General features: G+C 37.7%; 1 protein-coding gene across 1 annotated transcript; it reads right to left on the minus strand.

Annotated features, from left to right (window-relative positions):
• Positions 1-2,017: 2,017 nt before the first annotated feature.
• LOC123842767 (olfactory receptor 4S2-like) lies at positions 2,018-2,948 on the minus strand. The gene is given in 2 exon segments (XM_045871983.2): positions 2,018-2,306; positions 2,308-2,948. Coding segments are annotated over 2 exon segments (876 nt in total). The 5' UTR covers positions 2,895-2,948.
• Positions 2,949-18,471: the final 15,523 nt, after the last annotated feature.

Here is an 18,471-nt window from a genome sequence, read left to right on the forward strand (position 1 = left end):
AAGTCTCACTTTTTACTTTAGCATCTTATGTGTATTACAAAATTTGGCACCAAAATTTTGAGCAAAATCTCTGGATCAATAGAGCAGAGCTGACCAACTGGTAGGCTTCTGGTCACGGTTTTAGCTGAGAGACAGCCATTCTATTTATGATCTCCAAAGGCAGGATGTGAAGGACTTTAATATAATTTAATTTCATAATGCAAAGAGGTCACTACTCTGTTGTGAAGTGTATACCTGTGTGAGAAACTGAGAGTAAAAAGAGAGGATAGAAGACTGAACCATTCTTGTCTCTTACTCTCCCTATTACTAGTCCTGAATCTCACCATCTCCCTTACCTGGTGTCCTGGCATCTCAAACATGTCAGGGATTCTGGAAAATAAATCTGTCTATTTCTCCTATCACCCTCAGTTGCTATTTTAGTGTTAGCCTTCTCTGTGTGGCCAAAGTAGTTACCATACCTTTGTCTTCTCTTTTCCAAACATTTGTTGGAATCTTTTGTCTGCACAATCTAATTTCTGTCCTGTTTTCTTTGTTACTGTGAGTATAAACTTGTTTCCCCTTTGTTGTTGTTGTTGTTATCTTATTTAGATCTTGGGGGGAAAGGGAAAACTAATGTAGCCCACAATTTAAAATATAAGTTCAGTATATTTATTCATTTAAATAGGTATTAATAAAAAGGATAGACTGATCCTTTTCTGCAGAGGAAGAGTAATATGAAAAATATAAGGAAATGCAACAAAATGTCAGTGGTGATCATGTATGGAAAGCCTAAGTGCAGAGAAACCATTTTAAGGAATTTTCAAAAGTCTCACTTGCCAACTATCAACATCATAGTATCCACCTCCAGTGAAAAGGAGAGACTGGTAAATGTAATGTTTCAGTGGGGTCACCATAAATAATATTAAGTCTCTGTTACTCAGGAAAAGAAAGGAACAATGGATACTGGAGTAACAACAGGTAGACTCCATCACAAGAATCTCTTGGGCATATCCAGGGAGTGGAAAAGAAGTAAGATACATTATTTATATCCTTAATAAGTTGTAGAAATGAGATAAAATCCATTAAGGGAACAAAAACCAGAAAGAAAGTAAGGTCTGAAAGCATTTTATAAACTATATGGAGGTGTGTTTAAGGCACACAGAGAATAAATGTTGGATGAAATTAATCAGAGCAGAATTCTTGAAAGATATGAGTCATGAAACAAGATCTAAAAAGTTCCTCAGAGGGTGCCTAGCTGGCTTAGTCAGTGGAGCATGCAACTCATGATCTTGGGGTTGTGAGCTCAAGCCCCAGGTGGGGTATAGAGACTGTTTAAAAATAAAATCTTGGGGTGCCTGGGTGGCTCAGTGGTTGAGTGTCAGACTCTTGGTTTCAGCTCAGGTATGATCTTAGGGTCATGAGATCAAAACCACATCAGGCTTTATGCTCAGCAGGGAGTCTGCTTGAAGATTCTCTCCCTCTGTGCCTCCCTCCATGAGCACGTGCACACACACACTCTCTCTCTCTCTCTCTCCAAAATAAGTAATATATACCTTTAAAAAATAAAATAAAATCTTAAAAAGTAAAAAAAATAAATTAATTAAAATTTCCTCGGAATAAAACTGCCTTTTCTGAAGTAGGCTACCCAGCTATTCTACCCAGCTATTACACTTCTGTTTTTAAGAGAAATGGTTAGATTCCTCAGAGATATCTTTCTCTTGTAACCTCATTCCAAATCATTCAATTACAGATTAAGAAAGCTTAATTTGAATTGAAGGGGTATACAGCAGTTAAATGAGATGCTGAGTTGTAGTCTTTACTCTCCTACTCTAAAAATAAAAGATAAACCTTGACAGTATGGAATGGTCTAAGTTTAGCCCACCCAAAGACAGAAAAAGAAAATAGTCTCAAATTATTGCCCATTCAATGAAACCTTGTACAAGATAGTTGAATTTTAGAGACTATTCCTTAAAATCATTGATAAGTTACAGACCACTGAAGATATCAGCAAATTCTCTGATTTTGCAATTCTGACAAGCTATCTCTTCTGCTTTTCCTTCAAGGAGACCTTGTGACTCCATATCCGTTTCATGGCATTCTTTACATCCTCATTCCTTAGAGTGTAGATGAGTGGGTTTAACATTGGGGTGATGGTAGTATAGAACACAGACACAGCCTTATCTAGTGGGAAAGTAGTGGATGGACGGAGATAAATAAAGATACAAGGGACAAAGAAGAAAGTTACTACAGTGAAATGAGACCCACAGGTTGAGAGAGCCTTGCGCTGGCTCTCTGAAGACTGCTTGCGAAGACTAAATAGAATGACTGTAGGAGGCCAGAAGAATGAGGAAGCACCCCAGAGAGATGAGACCACTGTTGGCAATCACCAACATGTTTACCAGGGTTGTATCAGCACAGGCAAGTTTCAGGATGGGGTGGACATCACAAAAGTAGTGGTCAATGACCTGATTATTGCAGAAAGGTAGCTGAAAGGTCAGGAGGGTCTGAAAAAAGGAATGAGCCAGGGCTCCCAACCAGGACAGTGATGCCAGCACAATACAGGCATTGGCACTCATGATGGTAGTATAACGGAGTGGTTGGCAGATGGCAGCATAGCGGTCAAAAGCCATAACGGTCAAGACAAAAATCTCAGCACAACCAAAAAAGTGGAAGGTAAACATCTGAGTTCCACAGCCCCAGTAGGAAATGGTCTTTTTCTCGGAAACAAAGTCTGCAATCATCTTGGGTGCTGTGGCTGAGGAATAGGCAATGTCCACAAAGGACAGGTTACTGAGGAAGAAATACATGGGTGTATGGAGCCGGGGATCAGAAAACACCGTAAGCAGAATAAGCAGATTTCCCACCATGATCACAATGTAGAAGAGGAGAAATAAGGCAAAGAACATCAGTTGCATTCCAGGATCTTGGGAAAGTCCTAGGAATATAAACTCAGTGACATTGTTAGCCACTTCTGTGCGGACCCAGGTGATACTGGTTTGGTGACTCTGGTTCCCTGCAAAAATAAATAAATATCATAAACCACTGTAAGCATGGTAAAGCCTAACAGGAAAATATTTAAGTGATGAAAATACTTAAGTGAATTTAAATAGTAGATAAAATTCTTCATATTTCTTGAACACAGTTAATGGCTATCTTCCTCACCATTAATTTTCTTACCACATTATTTACTCACATTGTTACACTTAGGCCTATAGTTCCTTTCTCCCAAATAATAATCTAGAGAATATGAGGGGTTTTTAAATTGGATTTAATGTTCTCTAATCCTCCCTCTTTCTCTCTCTGCCTCTCTCTCTCTCATTTTGCCAGAAATTCTCTTTGGGTTGGAAAGTTTTAAATTAATTATTAAGTGGCTAGCTTAATTTTGGAGAGTTAAGATAAATGCAAGAAGTCAGTACCCGAGATTTGATGCCAAATTTCTGAGATGAATCTTTTTTAACATAATGTACACAGATCAACTTTAGAAGAATAACATTCTACTTAATCAAGTGAGAAAATCTGTTTTTAGTTTCTAAATTAGGTTGGAAGTTTTGGTACAATTAAAAATTAAGTTGTTTTTAGTGACCAAGAACAACAGATACAGAGGCCTCCTGCTCACCAATAACACATGCTTACAAATCACATTGAGGGGGTTGAGTCCTAAGCCTTGGTCTGCATGTGAAAATTCCATTTTGCTTGCCAGTTAGGAATACCTGAGGAGTGGTCAAGCTATACAGAGAAATACTTTTCCCTGTGTTGCTCTAAAGAGTTGAAAAGTTTGGGTGCCTGGGTGGCTCAGTTGGTTAAGTGACTGCCTTTGGCTCCGGTCATGATCCTGGAGTCTCAGGATTGAGTCCCGCATCCGGCTGGGTGCTCGGCAGGGAGTCTGCTTCTCCCTCTGACCCTCCCCCCTCTCATGCTCTCTCTCTCTCATTCTCTCTCTCAAATAAATAAATAAAATCCTTTAAAAAAAAAGAGTTGAAAAGTTTAAAACTTATTGAGACTCCTATCATCCTCAGTCCTTTTGCCTTGAAAAAGCCCTCTCCCTGTAATCATAGGTAAGCATCAGGAATAAGATTTCCCATACAGATATTTCTATAAATGATAGTTAAAGAATAAGTGTCTGACACCATTTTACAAACTATATACAGGGATCCTCAAGGCATACAGATAAAAATATTGGGTAAAAATTATCAGGGAAGAATTCTTGAAAGAGATAAATCATGAGACAAGATCTAAAGAAGTTCCTCAGAATGAAAATGGCTTTTTTTGAAGCATTGCAAATTACTAGCTATCTTCCATCTTTGCTAGGAACACCTCTTTTCTGCCTGGGTAGTGGAAGCTGAGTAATTTAAGTTTGAGCATCCCTACCAACAGGATTACTTTAAGTAAATCTATTTATTCTTTCTGACTCTCAGTTTTCTCATTTTAAAAGATGGGTGATACAGTTATTTTACTTCACAAAGCTGTTACAGAAATAAAATGAGATCGTTTGTGTAACTTTGTTTTCTATTTATGAGGTGGCTTCCTTTGTAATTTGAATCTGTGAAGTGGGATCTTTCTAGTAAGTAGAAGTTTTAATTTGATCTGTTTGTCTATTATATAAAAATTATATAGATAATATATAGATTGTCTATAGACAGTAGAAATAGAAAATTTAAAATTCATCCATAATTTTATTCCTGAAATAATAAACTATAGTATCTGTCCATTTCCATTGAGGACATATTCTTAATAGTAGTGATACTGGTAGTAAACACTTACTAAGCACTTTACTATGTGCAGGATTGTATGCTAAACTATTAAGATATGTCCCCTCATTCTCTACTCACAGCAACATTGTAATTTCAATCTCCATTTTAGAGAGCACGAAATTTTTAAGAGGTTAGGTAAATCATCCAATATAACATAGTCAGTGAAGAGGCTGGTATTTGAATTGAACCATCCTAATTCCAAAACCCACACAATACATATCCCCTTAAATAAATGAAAAATGGGTAGAATGATAAGTAAACAAATGATAATGATAGATGATAGATAGATGATAGATAGAAAGAAAAGTAGATGGATAAATTTCTCATGAAAAAGAATTGCATTAAAATAATCAAGTGCTCTCTTATGGTGCAAAGTTCTTTGATTAGAGAATATGCTCCACTAAAATCTTAGAACATTCTGACACTATACCAGCAAAGCTAAATTGTGCTCAGTCATAACCAATTGACAGAATCATAAGGGTTGAGAAAACATTTAGGTAATAATAGAAAACACTTATATTGTACTTATTGCGTGCTAAGTATTGTTCTAAGTGGTAGTGATTCACTTAATTCTCATAACATTCATACAGTGTAAGCTATTGTCATCATCCCCACTTCAGAAATGAGGAAACTGAAGCACAAAGTGCATAATTTGCACAAGTTCACAGGGTGAGGTAATTGGCAGAGCTGGTATCTGAACTTAGGCAATGGAACTTCAAAGTTTATTTTCTTTACGAATTTGCATACTGCTTGGGCTGTGGGCATCAAAATCAGCATATGTTCTTTTTCATTTGAAAGTCTTAAACTTTCTGTAATAGTCAAAAGACACCCTTCTGCTAATCATGATTTTTTTTTTTAAAGCTATATCCAGTTTTTATAGGCAGACACTGCAGTTGCAACTGGCAAGATCATCACAACATTCAGAGTCTGTGCCCAACTTGGCTTAAATTTACAATGAGAATGCAATGAGTGATGTGATACTGATCATTAATCTTGACATTATTTCAGTGACTGTGGTGACAACCAAATAGATGAGGCCCACATGTAAACCAGCAATCACAGTTCCAGAGGAGAGTCAGGAACACCTCTCCATAGAAGGTCTTCCCTGAGTGGAATTTTGAAAGGTCAGCTAGAGTTAACCTGATGATGAAGAGGACTGCAGAGTGATGACACAGAAGAGAAGACAGGGCAGGAAGGATGCTCTAGGCCTAGTGGATTAGGATATATGAGGGGGAAGGATATAAATCATAGCATCCCCTCTGAGGAATGCCAACAGGTTTGATACAGTTCATCACAGAATCCATGAAGGGAAGTGTCAGGAAGTGAGGCTAAAAAGGAAGAGGAGATCAGGTCATAGTCTTGTGGGTTAAGTTTGAGGAGTTGGAATTTATCATGAATGATTTGGGGGATCATAAAGAAAGATCACTGCTGCAGCAGAAGGGCAGTGGCAGCAGGAATGGGAGGTGCTGGAAAGTAGCTCTTACAAAGAAGCCTGAAACCCAGCTTTCCTAGATTCAAACCAAGCTCCCTTATTAGCTCACACTCTGACTTCAGGAAAGTTACTTACCTTCCCTTTGCCTCAGTTTTCTCAAGGGTTAAAAGTGGATAAGAATAGTACACACTACATAACTGCTGTACAGGTTAGATATGTATCATATGCAGCACTTACGTACATGGCACACTGTAAGTGAATATTTAATTATCATCACACATCTTAGTGACTGGAGAACATGCTGAATGCAAGGAGGGAAAAAAGCATGGATAAAAGTCATCTTAGGATGCTAAACTCCTTACTATGTTCATCTCCTAATTCCCATTTATATGTATTTCCATGTCTTCTATGTTTAGAAAATGTATCTACTGCTGACACCCACCTTCTCAAATATGTTCTTTGACTAGAGTAGTACCAGAATACAGTCCATATTCTTTTGTTTAATCAATTAATTAGCATATAGTATATTATTAATTTCAGAGGTAGAGTTTAGTAATTCATCAATTGCATATAAAACCCAGTGCTCATTACATCAAGTGCCCTCCTTAATGTCCATCACACAGTTACCCCATCCCCCTACCCACATCGCCTCCAGCAACTCTCAGTTTTTTTCCTATAGTTAAAAGTCTCATATGGTTTGTCTCCCTCTCTGCTCTCATCCTTATTTTATTTCTCCTTCCCTTCCCCTATGTTCATCTTTTTGTTTCTTAAATTCCACATATGAGTGAAATCATATGATATTTGTCTTTCTCTGACAGTACAGTCCATATTCTTGAATGGCTTCCTTTCAGAGTTCAGGCAAGATGACCCAAAGATGTTTGGGCAGCTGCTATATTCTTCCTGAATAGTGGCTATCTCAACATTATCTGGGTTCCCCTCAGGGGCTGAGAAAACTAGTCCAAGTCTAAGACCCAAGATCTTTTTACTATCTTCACTGGGAGAAAGAGCGCACCATTTAAAGATAGAATAGGGCCTGATTCAACAGCTCTGCCTCTTACAGGTTATGTGATCTTAACACAATTTTCCTCACTTCCATTAACTTCAAAGTCCTCCCCTGGGAAAGAACAATGTCACCCATGTAAAGATCAAATTAAACAATGGACATAAAAGCAACAAGTTAACAGTAAATCTAAGTCATAACCATTTCAGTAAAAGAATTTCAGAAGCATCAGTATCAATGTCTTAACACTGTGGACTAGGGCCTATATGGGATGGATCATTTTCACTGGTCTGTCCAGGTTCTTAGGTCAAATTTGGTCTCTCAGATAATGCCAAAGAATATATACTAGTTATAATGGTGTTAAAGAAATAAGATTGCTCCCTTATTTCCATTCATAAGCCCACCTAAATTACTTCAAATAGCAAGACTACAACTCCCTGAGGGCACCTGGGTGGCTCAGTTGGTTAAGCGACTGCCTTCAGCTCAGGTCATGATCCTGGAGTCCCTGGATCGAGTCCCGCATCAGGCTCCCTGCTCGGCAGGGAGTCTGCTTCTCCCTCTGACCCTCCCCCCTCTCATGTGCTCTCTCTCATTCTCTCTCTCTCAAATAAATAAATAAAATCTTAAAAAAAAAAAAAAAAAGACTACAACTCCCTGAAATTCTCTGGGAAAGAGATTCGGTCTTTAGTTTCATCTGTGAGTGATTTGCAAGGGGAAAAGAGATCAAATACTCTGGATCTCTTTCCCAACAGCAAGTTCCATCCCACAGCTAGCTCTTTGTGCAATAGTGTCCTTGACGTCAACACCTCATAGAGACATTATGACATATGTACATGTTTTCATGTCTCTGGTCACTTGACATCATTTTATTACCTGTCAATCCTTTGAACTTTTACATATAGAAACACTTAAAGTCCCATTTATCCTATTCCTCTAACTGTCCACAACTGAGGAAGTAACTTACTAAGTATTTGTGGAACTGAGAAATAAGGAATAATAATCTGAATAAGTAAAGTCTTTTTTTTATTTTTTTTATTATTTTTTAAAGATTTTATTTATTCATTTGAGACACAGAGATACAGAGAGAGAGAGAGAGAGAGAAAGCATGAGCAGGGAGAGAGGCAGAGGGAGAGGGAGAAGCAGGCTCCTCGCTGAGCCAGGAGCCCGATGTGGGGCTCGATCCCAGGACCCTGGGATCGTGACCTGAACCAAAGGCAGACGCTTAACCATCTGAGCCACCCAGGTGCCCCTGAATAAGTAAAGTCTTGAAAAAAATCTGCACATGTATAAATGTAATACAATGTAGACTATTCAAGGTACCATCTATATTATCTTCTACATTTCACACAGCACCAATATTTATTTATCCTTTCAACTGTTAAATATTTTTGGAGCACATTCTCTGTGTCTGGTATTGTGCTGTGAACATAAAAAGATAAAACCTGATACCTGACATAAAGCCTTTCATTTTAGAGTAAACCTTTAAAAGACCTTCTCAAATCCTCTTAGACTGGACCATAACTTATGTGAAATCCTATACGTATGTAGATGAAAAAAAACAACCTTAGTGATCACTTGACTTTATTCTATTCATCTAACCATTGGTGAAAGCAGTGAAGTGCAGAGAGGAAACTAAATTATTTAGGCTTCACTGTTAGTGTAAAGCTAGAACTAAATTCCAATTGAAATAATATTGATATACTTTACAAATTTTTTTTAAGATTTTATTTATTTATTTGACAGAGAGAGACACACAGTGAGAGAGGGAACACAAGCAGGGGGAGTAGGAGAGGGAGAAGATGGCTTCCCGCCAAGCAGGGAGCCCGATGTGGGGCTCGATCCCAGGACCCTGGGATCATGACCTGAGCCGAAGGCAGACACTTAACGACTTGAGCCACCCAGGCACCCCAATATTGATATACTTTAAATTACAGTAAACTATTTCCTAAATTACTTAATAGAATTATTAGAACAGATGTTGTAAGTGGATGAAGAACTTAAAGATTCCTTTTTATCCCTGAATATGATTTGAATCAATGAAAAGGACCCTCGCTTCTCTCCCTGGTTGTTAAATGTCATTACAGACAGGAAGCTTACCTTGGCCATCTTCTTGAGTGTGATCCCACGACATGGATTTGAACAATATGAGATCTTCTTGGATCAATAAACCTTTCTGAGATGGAAAATGGATCTGTACCTAGATATTCATGCTAAAAGATTGAAATCTATATTCTGATGCTTCTCTTAAGTGTGTGTCGCATTTCACAAAAGGATTACGCCTACAGACTGAGAAGGGTCCTACGTTATTTATCCCCACCCCCACCCTCCTCTCGGAAGATTTAATGAGCTTATAGCCATGCCATGGCTTCTGATCTGGACTGTAAGACTTTACTTCTATATTCCTGACTGCCAAGAGAGAGATTCTGCCAGCAATCTTTATACATCATCACAGCCCTGAGGGAATGGCTGGCCAGGTGATTAGGTAGCATCTGGAGAATATTGTTAGGCAGAGAAAATGCAAGTATAGTTCCCACTAAGGAACCCCTTGTAAAACTATATTGAAGGCTAATTGGTAAATTACTAGTTAAAAATATGCAGGCCATTTTTACAGCTTTGTACAATTTATTCAAAGTTGGTGCAAGGGAAGGTGGGTGATGCTCAGTATCACAATATTGCACCACTAGCCCAAGTATATTAGTTTATAAAACTATTAAACTGTTTTCAGTTAAAATTTCATTTTAAATTTTACTAAAACTCAGATGGGAAGGGAGGCAAGATGGTGAAGTGTAGGGGACCTCGTTTCATCTGGTCCCTTGAATTTAGCTAGATAATTATCAAATCAGTCTGATGACCTATGAATTCAACCTGAGATGTAAGAAAAAAAATATCTGGAACTTTACAAGTTGAAAAGCCACTTTTTGCAAGGTAGGAGGTACGGAGAAGTGAATCTGAGGTTTCTAACCTACAGTGGTAGGAACATTAGACTGGCATCAAGCCTTATCCACAGAGAAATGGGAGAACAGAAAATGGTGGCATGATAATATTCAGGGTACTAAATGAGAAAAAAAAAATGCAGCCAAGAATGCTTTATCCAGCAAGGCTGTCATTCAGAATGGAAGGAGAGATAAAGAGCTTCCAGGACAGACAGAAACTGAAAGAATAGATGATCACCAAGCCAGCCCTGCAAGAAATATTAAGGGGGATCCTATAAACAAAGAGAGAGGCCAAGAGTAACACAGACAAGAAAGAAACAGAGACAATCTACAGAAATAGGGACTTTATAGGTAATACAATGGCACTAAATTCATATCTTTCAATAGTTACTGTGAATGTAAATGGGTTAAATGCTCCAATCAGAAGATACAGAATATCAGATTGGATAAAAAAGAAAGAAGCATCCATATGGTGTAGACAACAGACTCATTTTATACCTAAAGACACCTAGACTGAAAGTGAGGGGGTGGAGAACGATTTATCATGCTAATGGACCCCAAAAGAAAGCTGGGGTTGCAATCCTTATATCAGAAAAATTAGATGTTAAACCAAAGACTGTAGCAAGAGATGAAGGGGGACACTATATCATACTGAAAGGGTCTACCCAACAAGAAGATTTAACAAGTATGAATATTTATGCTCCTAATTTTGGAGCAGCTAATTAAATCAACTAACTAATAACCAAATTAAAGAAACACATTGATAATAATACCATAATAGTAGGAGTCATCAACACCCCACTCACAGCAATGGACAGATCATCAAAGCAGAAGATCAACAAGGAAACAAGGGCTTTGAATGACACACTGGACCAGATGGACTTCACAGATATATACAGAGCATTCCATTCTAAAGCAGCAGAATACACATTCTTCTCAAGTGCACATGGAACTTTCTCCAAAATAGAACACATACTGGGTCTCAACTGATACCAAAAGGTTGGGATTATTCCCTCCATATTTTCAAACCACAATGCTTTGATACTTGAACTCAATCACAAGAGGCAATTTGGAAGGAACTCAAACACTTGGGGTTAAAGAGCATCCTACTAAAGAATGAATGGATCAACCAGGAAATTAAAGAAGCATTAAAAAAAATTCATGGAAACAAATGAAAATGAAAACACAACTGTTTAAAAACTTGAGATACAACAAAGGTGGTCCTAAGAAGGAAATAAATACCAATACAAGTCTTTCTCAAAAATTAGAAAAAAATCTCAAGTACACAAGCTAACCTTACACCTAAAGGAGCTGAAGAAAAAACAGCAAATAGAGCTTAAACCAAGCAGGAGATGAAAAATAATAAATATTAGAGCAGAAAACAATGAAATAGAAATCAGAAGAACAGTACAACAGGTCAACAAAACAAAAAGCTTGTTCTTTGAAAGAATTAATAAGATCCATAAACCCCTAGCCAGACTTATCATAGAGAAAAGAGAAAGGACCCAAATTAACAAAATCGTGAACGAAAGAGGAGAGATCAAGACCAACACCAAGGAAATATAAACAACTTTAAGAACATATTATGAGCAACTACATGCAAACAAATTAGGCAATCTGGAAGAAATGCATGCATTCCTGGAAACATAAACTACCAAAACGGTGGGATGCCCGAGTGGCTCAGTTGGTTAAGTGACTAACTTCAACTCAGGTCATGATCCCAGTGTCCTGGGATCAAGCCCCACATCAGGCTCCCTTCTCAGCAGGGGAATCTGCTTCTCCCCCTTCCCCTGCTCATGCTCTCTTTCTCTCACTCTCTCTCTTTCAAATAAATAAATAAAATCTTTAAAAAAAAAAAACAACAACACCAAAACTGAAACAGGAAGAAAGAGAAAATCTGAACAGACCAATAACCAGGAAGAAAATTGAAGCAGTAATCAAAAACCTCCCCCCCAAAAAAGAGTCCAGGGCCAGATGGCTTCCCAGGGGAATTCTACCAAACATTTGAAGGAGAATTAATACCTAGTCTACTGAAGCTGTTTCAAAAAATAAAAATAGAAGGAACACTTCCAAACTTGTTCTATGAGGCCAGCATTACGTTATGCCCAAACCAGACAAAGACCCATCAAAAAGGAGAATTACAGACCAATATCCCAGATGAATATGGATGGGAAAATTCTCACCAAGATACTAGCCAACAGGATCTAATGGTACTTTAAAAGTATTATTCACCATGACCCAGTGGGATTTATTCCTGGGATTCAAGAGTGTTTCAACATTCACAAATGAATCAATGTGATACACTACATAAATAAAAGAATGGACAAGAACCATATGATCCTCTCAATAGATGCAGAAAAAGCTTTTGACAAAGTACAGCATCCTTTCTTGATTAAAACTATCCACAGTGTAGGGATAGAGGGAACATATCTCAGTATCATAAAAGCCATCTATGAAAACCCACAGTGAATATCATTCTCAATGGGGCAAAACTGAGAGCTTTTCCCTTAAGATCAGGAACATGACAGGGATGCCCACTCTTATCACTATTGTTCAACATATACCAGAAGTCCTAGCCCCAGCAATCAGATGACAAAAAAGAAATAAAAGGCATTCATATTAGCAGAGAAGTCAAACTCTTACTCTTCCCAGATGACATGATATTTTATATGGAAAACCCAAAAGACTCCACCCCAAAACTGCTAGAATTCATACACCAATTGAGCAATGTGGCATGTTAGGATATAAAATTAATGCACAGAAGTCAGTTGCATTTCTATACACTAAGAAAAGGACAGAAGAAAGAGAAATTAAGGAATTGATGCCATTTACAATTGCACCAAAAACCATAAGACACCTAGGAATAAACCTAACCAACGAGGTAAAGGATCTGTACTCTAAAAACTACAGAATACTTATGAAAGAAATTAAGGAAGACACAAAGAAATGGAAAAGCATTCCATGTTCATAGACTGGAAGAATAAATATCATTAAAATGTTTATGCTACCCAGAGCAATCTACACATTTGATGGAATCCCTATCAAAATACCATCGACATTTTTCACAGAGCTGAACAAATAATCCTAAAATTTGTATGGAACCAGAAGACATCCTGAATAAGCAGAGGAACTAATCATCAATGAAGAAGGAAAGAATATCCAATGGAAAAAAGACAGTCTCTTCAACAAATGGTGTTGGGAAAATTGGACAGCCACATGCAGAAGAATGAAACTGGGCCATTTTCTTATACCATATAGAAAGATAAACTCAAAATGGATGAAAGACCTAAATGTGACAGGAATCCATCAAAATCCTAGAGAAGAACACAGGGAGCAACCTCTTTGACCTCAGCCACAGCAACTTCTTGCTAGACATGTCTACAAAGGCAAGGGACACAAAAGCAAAACTGAACTATTGGGACTTCATCAAGATAAAAAGCTTCTGCATAGCAAAGAAAACAGTCAACAAAACCAAAAGACAACAGACAGAATGGGAGAAGATATTTGCATATGACAGATCAGATAAAGGGCTAGTATCCAAAATCTATAAAGAACTTATCAAATTCAACACCCAAAAAACAAATAATCCAATCAAGAAATGGGCAGAAGACATGAAGAGACTTTCCTCCAAAGAAGACATCCAAATGGCCAACAGACACATGAAAAAGTGCTCAACATCACTTGGCATCAGGGAAATTCAAATCAAAACCACAATGAGATACCACCTCACACCAGTCAGAACAGCTAAAATTAACAAGTCAGGAAACAACAGATGTTGGCGAGGATGCGGAGAAATGGGAACTCTCTTACACTGTCAATGGGAATGCCAGCTGGTATAGCCACTCTGGAAAACAGTATGAAGATTCCTTAAAAAGTTGAAAACAGAGCTATCCTATGACCCAGCAGTTGCACTACTAGGTATTAACCCCAAAGATACAAATGTAGTGATCCAAAGGGGCACCTGCACCCCTATGTTTATAGCAGCAATGTCCACAATAGCCAAAATATTGAAAGAACCCAGGTATCCATCAACAGATGGATAAAGAATATGTAGTATATATATACAATGGAATATTACTCAGCCATCAAAAAAAATGAAATCTTTCCATTTGCAACAAAGTGGACTGAAATAGAGGGTATTATGCTAAGCGAAATAAGTCAATCAGAGAAAGACAATTATGACATGATCTCACTCATATGTGGAATTTAAGAAACAAAACAGATGATCATAGGGGAAGGGAGGGAAAAATAAAATAAGATGGTATCAGAGAGGGAGACAAACCATAAGAGACTCTTAATCATAGAAACAAACTGAGGGTTGCTGGAGGGGAGCAGGTGGTAGGATTGGGTAACTGGGTGATAGACATTAAGAAGGGCCATGATAAATGAGCACTGGGTATTACATAAGACTGATGAATCACTAAAATCTACCTCTGAAGCTAATAATATATGTTAATTAATTGAATTTAAATTTAAAAAACAAGAATAAAAAAAGAAAGTTAGATACATGGGTCAAAATTACAAGCCTAAGTGGGGTAAGATTGTTTCTGAAAATATTGTACATAATTTGTGTATAGACTGTCCTAACTAATGCACTGGAACCTGAGAAAGGTGGAAGATATCATTGCCCTGCCCACCTTGGCTGGCTGTGTCAGAGTTTTGCATCTGGTTAGAATCCAAGCAATGCAAATGGTGAGGAGTATCTCTTTCTGGTTTTCTTCTCATAGTCCATTTCTGACAACCACATTTAAAAAATATATAACTATATTTTTCAATACCACTATAATAATTCAGTATCTGGCTCAATGTTTTAAGAATAAATTGAGTTGTGATTCTGGTTGAGAAGTGAACTTAGGGGGAAAAAAGTGAAGGCTAGAGTCAGACATTGCTGGAAATCTAAAAATAAAAATATCCAGAATGACTTCAAATTAACCTTGTTTGAGTCTTTTTGAGGGGGGAAAAAAAAGTAAAGTTGGGATATTCTGTATTTTCCCTTTTACAGTTGACTATTTCAGGAACTGTCCATCAAATACAGGGTAAAGTTGCGATTAAAAGAAAATACAAAATAGTATGTATGTGACATAAATTTTTGAGGTGGGAAAAAATTTTGACACTCTTTCAGCTTAATTTATCAACTTTTTAATGGATCAATTTTAACAATATATATGCTTAACTTCCAAAAATGTTTCCAAATCTACAGATCGGTCTGGAAAATTTTATAAGAGATTATTCTCTACATGCTTACCATCTATAAAATTATTATTTTAAAGAATTTCACTTCATGGGGCACCTGGCTGGCTCAGTTGGTAGAGCATGTGACACTAGATCTCAGGGTTGTGAGTTTGAGCCTCAAAGGTGGGGTAGAGATTACTTTAAAAAATAAAAAAATGAGATCTTTTTAAAAAAAATGAAATCCTTAAGCTCCTTCACTAGGTGTTGTATGTATGTGATGAATCTCCGAATTCTACTCCTGAAACCAATATTGCATATATGTTAATGAACTAGAATTTAAATGAAAATTTAATAAATAAAATAAATTTCTACACAGACATGGCAGTGTGGAAGAGCAAGCTTTGGCCCTCACTCTCAGCCCACCTCTTCTCTTGGTTCTAAATCCCAACACAAGTGGTCTCTCATGTATGAATATGGACTCTCCCAGCCAGATTTCCAGGCTCTGTCCACCCAGTTTACACACAGTGCTCTCAGCCTAAAAGTTCCCATACCAGTGTAGGGGCTGCCCTCGGGAGGATAGAACCAAAGAATAGGCTCAGGCAGGCCCTGGGAGTGGGCTCAAGGCATTTGAGAAGGGAACTCTGGAGATGATAGCAATCATGTACAGTCTGACCAACAGAAATGTTAACAGCTTATTAATAAAGAGAAGTTTAATATAGATAATTAAGTAAGTACTGAAAATGCCAAAGGGAATACACACAATTCTTGCTTTTCTGAATATAATGCTACCAATCCCAAATATCAAAAGGACAATTCAAATGATATCTCAAGATTCTAAATGTTGCTATAAAAAAGGAACATTAGAAAAAAGGTTGTCGCAGCCTACTAATATATAAATGAAGCTTGGAGTTTCAGGTCCCTACAATACGTCTCGCTGACTGCACAGTACCACTTAAATCTTGTCAACTCATACAACTACTCTCTGGCTGACAGTGTCCTCCTGTCTGCTCTTCTGGAAATTCACTACAGGCAAAGGACCTCTGTGGAAATGTTGTGGAATGAAAGAGGAAAATGTGTGCCATACCAGGGATGCTACTCCCCCCACACTCATCTTAGTAAGAAATCATCCAAGCTCTTACATGACCACAGGTATTGCAATTACCTAGTAAATCCTAATATTTGCTGGGGTTTCAGATATTTTCTTTCCTGGGTTGTTTTTCAGCTAAGTAATTTATTTTTTTTATTAAATTTTATTATGTTAGTCACCATACAATACATCATTAGTTTTTGATGTGGTGATCCACGATCCATTGTTTTCGTATAACACCCAGTGCTCCATGCAGTACGTGCCCTTCTTAATACCCATCACCAGGCTAACCAAATCAATCAATGTGATAGAACACATTAATAAGAGGAGGGAGAAGAACCATATGGTCCTCTCAATTGATGCAGAAAAAGCATTTGACAAAATACAACATCCTTTCCTGATTAAAACTCTTCAGAGTATAGGGATAGAGGGAACATTCCTCAAGTTCATAAAATCCATCTATGAAAAACCCACAGCGAATATCAGCTAAGTAATTTAAAAAGCCTCTCCATTGCAACTGATTAGGAAATAAGTGAGCAAATATAAAAATATTGCTAACAGCCCATAGTTATATGATTATTTAGTGAACAGAATTAATACCTTTCCAGGCGCCTGGGTGGCTCAGTTGGTTAAGCGACTGCCTTCGGCTCAGGTCATGATCCTGGAGTCCCAGGATCGAGTCTCACATCGGGCTCCCTGCTCGGCGGGGAGTCTGCTTCTCCCTCCGACCCTCCCCCCTTTCATGCTCTCTCTCTGTCTCTCTCTCTCAAATAAATAAATAAAATCTTAAAAAAAAAAAAAAAAGAATTAATACCTTTCCATTGACATAAGAAATTGCAAAGATCCTAATGTCAGAAATAGATAACCTTAAATATAAATGTTTTTGTGCAGGTTTTTAGTGATCTCCTAGCTCTGGAGATCCTCTATAGATATAGTAGAAAATATACAATTAGTCCATCTAATTGAGGCAAAGACTTTCTGGAAAGAAAAATATTAGCTTAATCTTAATTATCCAAAATTCCTAGCTTTCTTGTGTGATGTTTTTTCTGAGTGATCTTGTAAAAGTCACTTAAGAAATCTGACTTCAGGACAACTGGGTGGCTCAGGTGGTTGACGGTCAGACTCTTGATTTGAGCTGAGATCATGGCCTCAGGATTGTGGGGTTGAACACTACATTGGGCTCCACGCTAGGCAAGGAGTTTGCCTGAGATTCTCTCTTTCTCTCCCTCTGCCCCTCCCCCCTTGCACTCTCTTTCTCTCTCCCTCTCTCTAAAATAAATAAATAAATCCTTTAAAAAAAAAAAAAGAAATCTGAGTTCATTTGTAAAAGTGAAATTAAATAATATTACCTACTTCTAAAACTACCTTTGAGACTTGGAGGTAATAACCATGAGTACTTTAAACCACGGTTCATTTCTTTTTTTCCCTTACAGTTCAGAGCTTAATATTATTGCCAGCTTATACACTTGCCCCTGCTGTAACTCCACTTAAAGAAACTCAAGGGGAATGCAATGCCTCTTCTAAAGAAGCCTCCAGGGCAGGACACTGGGAGTTTCCAGCACCTGGCATTCCCAGGCTTCCTTGCCTTCACATGTAAACTTCACTAAGAGCACTGGTCACTTACCTGAATTGAATTCAAGTGCATTTCTAAAATTTGGCACAATATATAACACAGTTCATAGGTGAACATTAATATGTATGGTGGTTAGTGCTGTTTTCAGGCTTTCTTAGAGACAGGACAAAAGGGATTCACACTGCTTCAGAAGGGACTCTGATGGACATCAGAAGGAACCTCCTGACCTAGGAGTTGTTACACCCAGAAGAGCAGGACAAAAAAGGAGATGGGATACCTTCTTTCATTTGAAGAGAATTTAAAAGTGAAATGACATAAGCAAATGAAGACTAGTTATAGACAAAGGATAGAAGAGTTGGTCTTTCAAGTTGTCCTCTTGAACCTACTACTCAATTCCTGGGCCAATAAACACTCCTGACTTCCCTGCTTAATATTTAACACCCTACAAAGCCACTAGGCCTCAATAGCAATCAACAGCAATGCATTATAATTTTGATGCAGGCTTTTATGCCAAAGTCATCAAATTGGTTTCATGCATATACCC

Source organism: Mirounga angustirostris, unplaced genomic scaffold (genome assembly GCF_029215605.1).
Source record: "Mirounga angustirostris isolate CCGP_5_RB_7025 unplaced genomic scaffold, mMirAng1.0.hap1 SCAF_9, whole genome shotgun sequence".
NCBI classification, from domain to species: Eukaryota; Metazoa; Chordata; class Mammalia; order Carnivora; family Phocidae; genus Mirounga; species Mirounga angustirostris.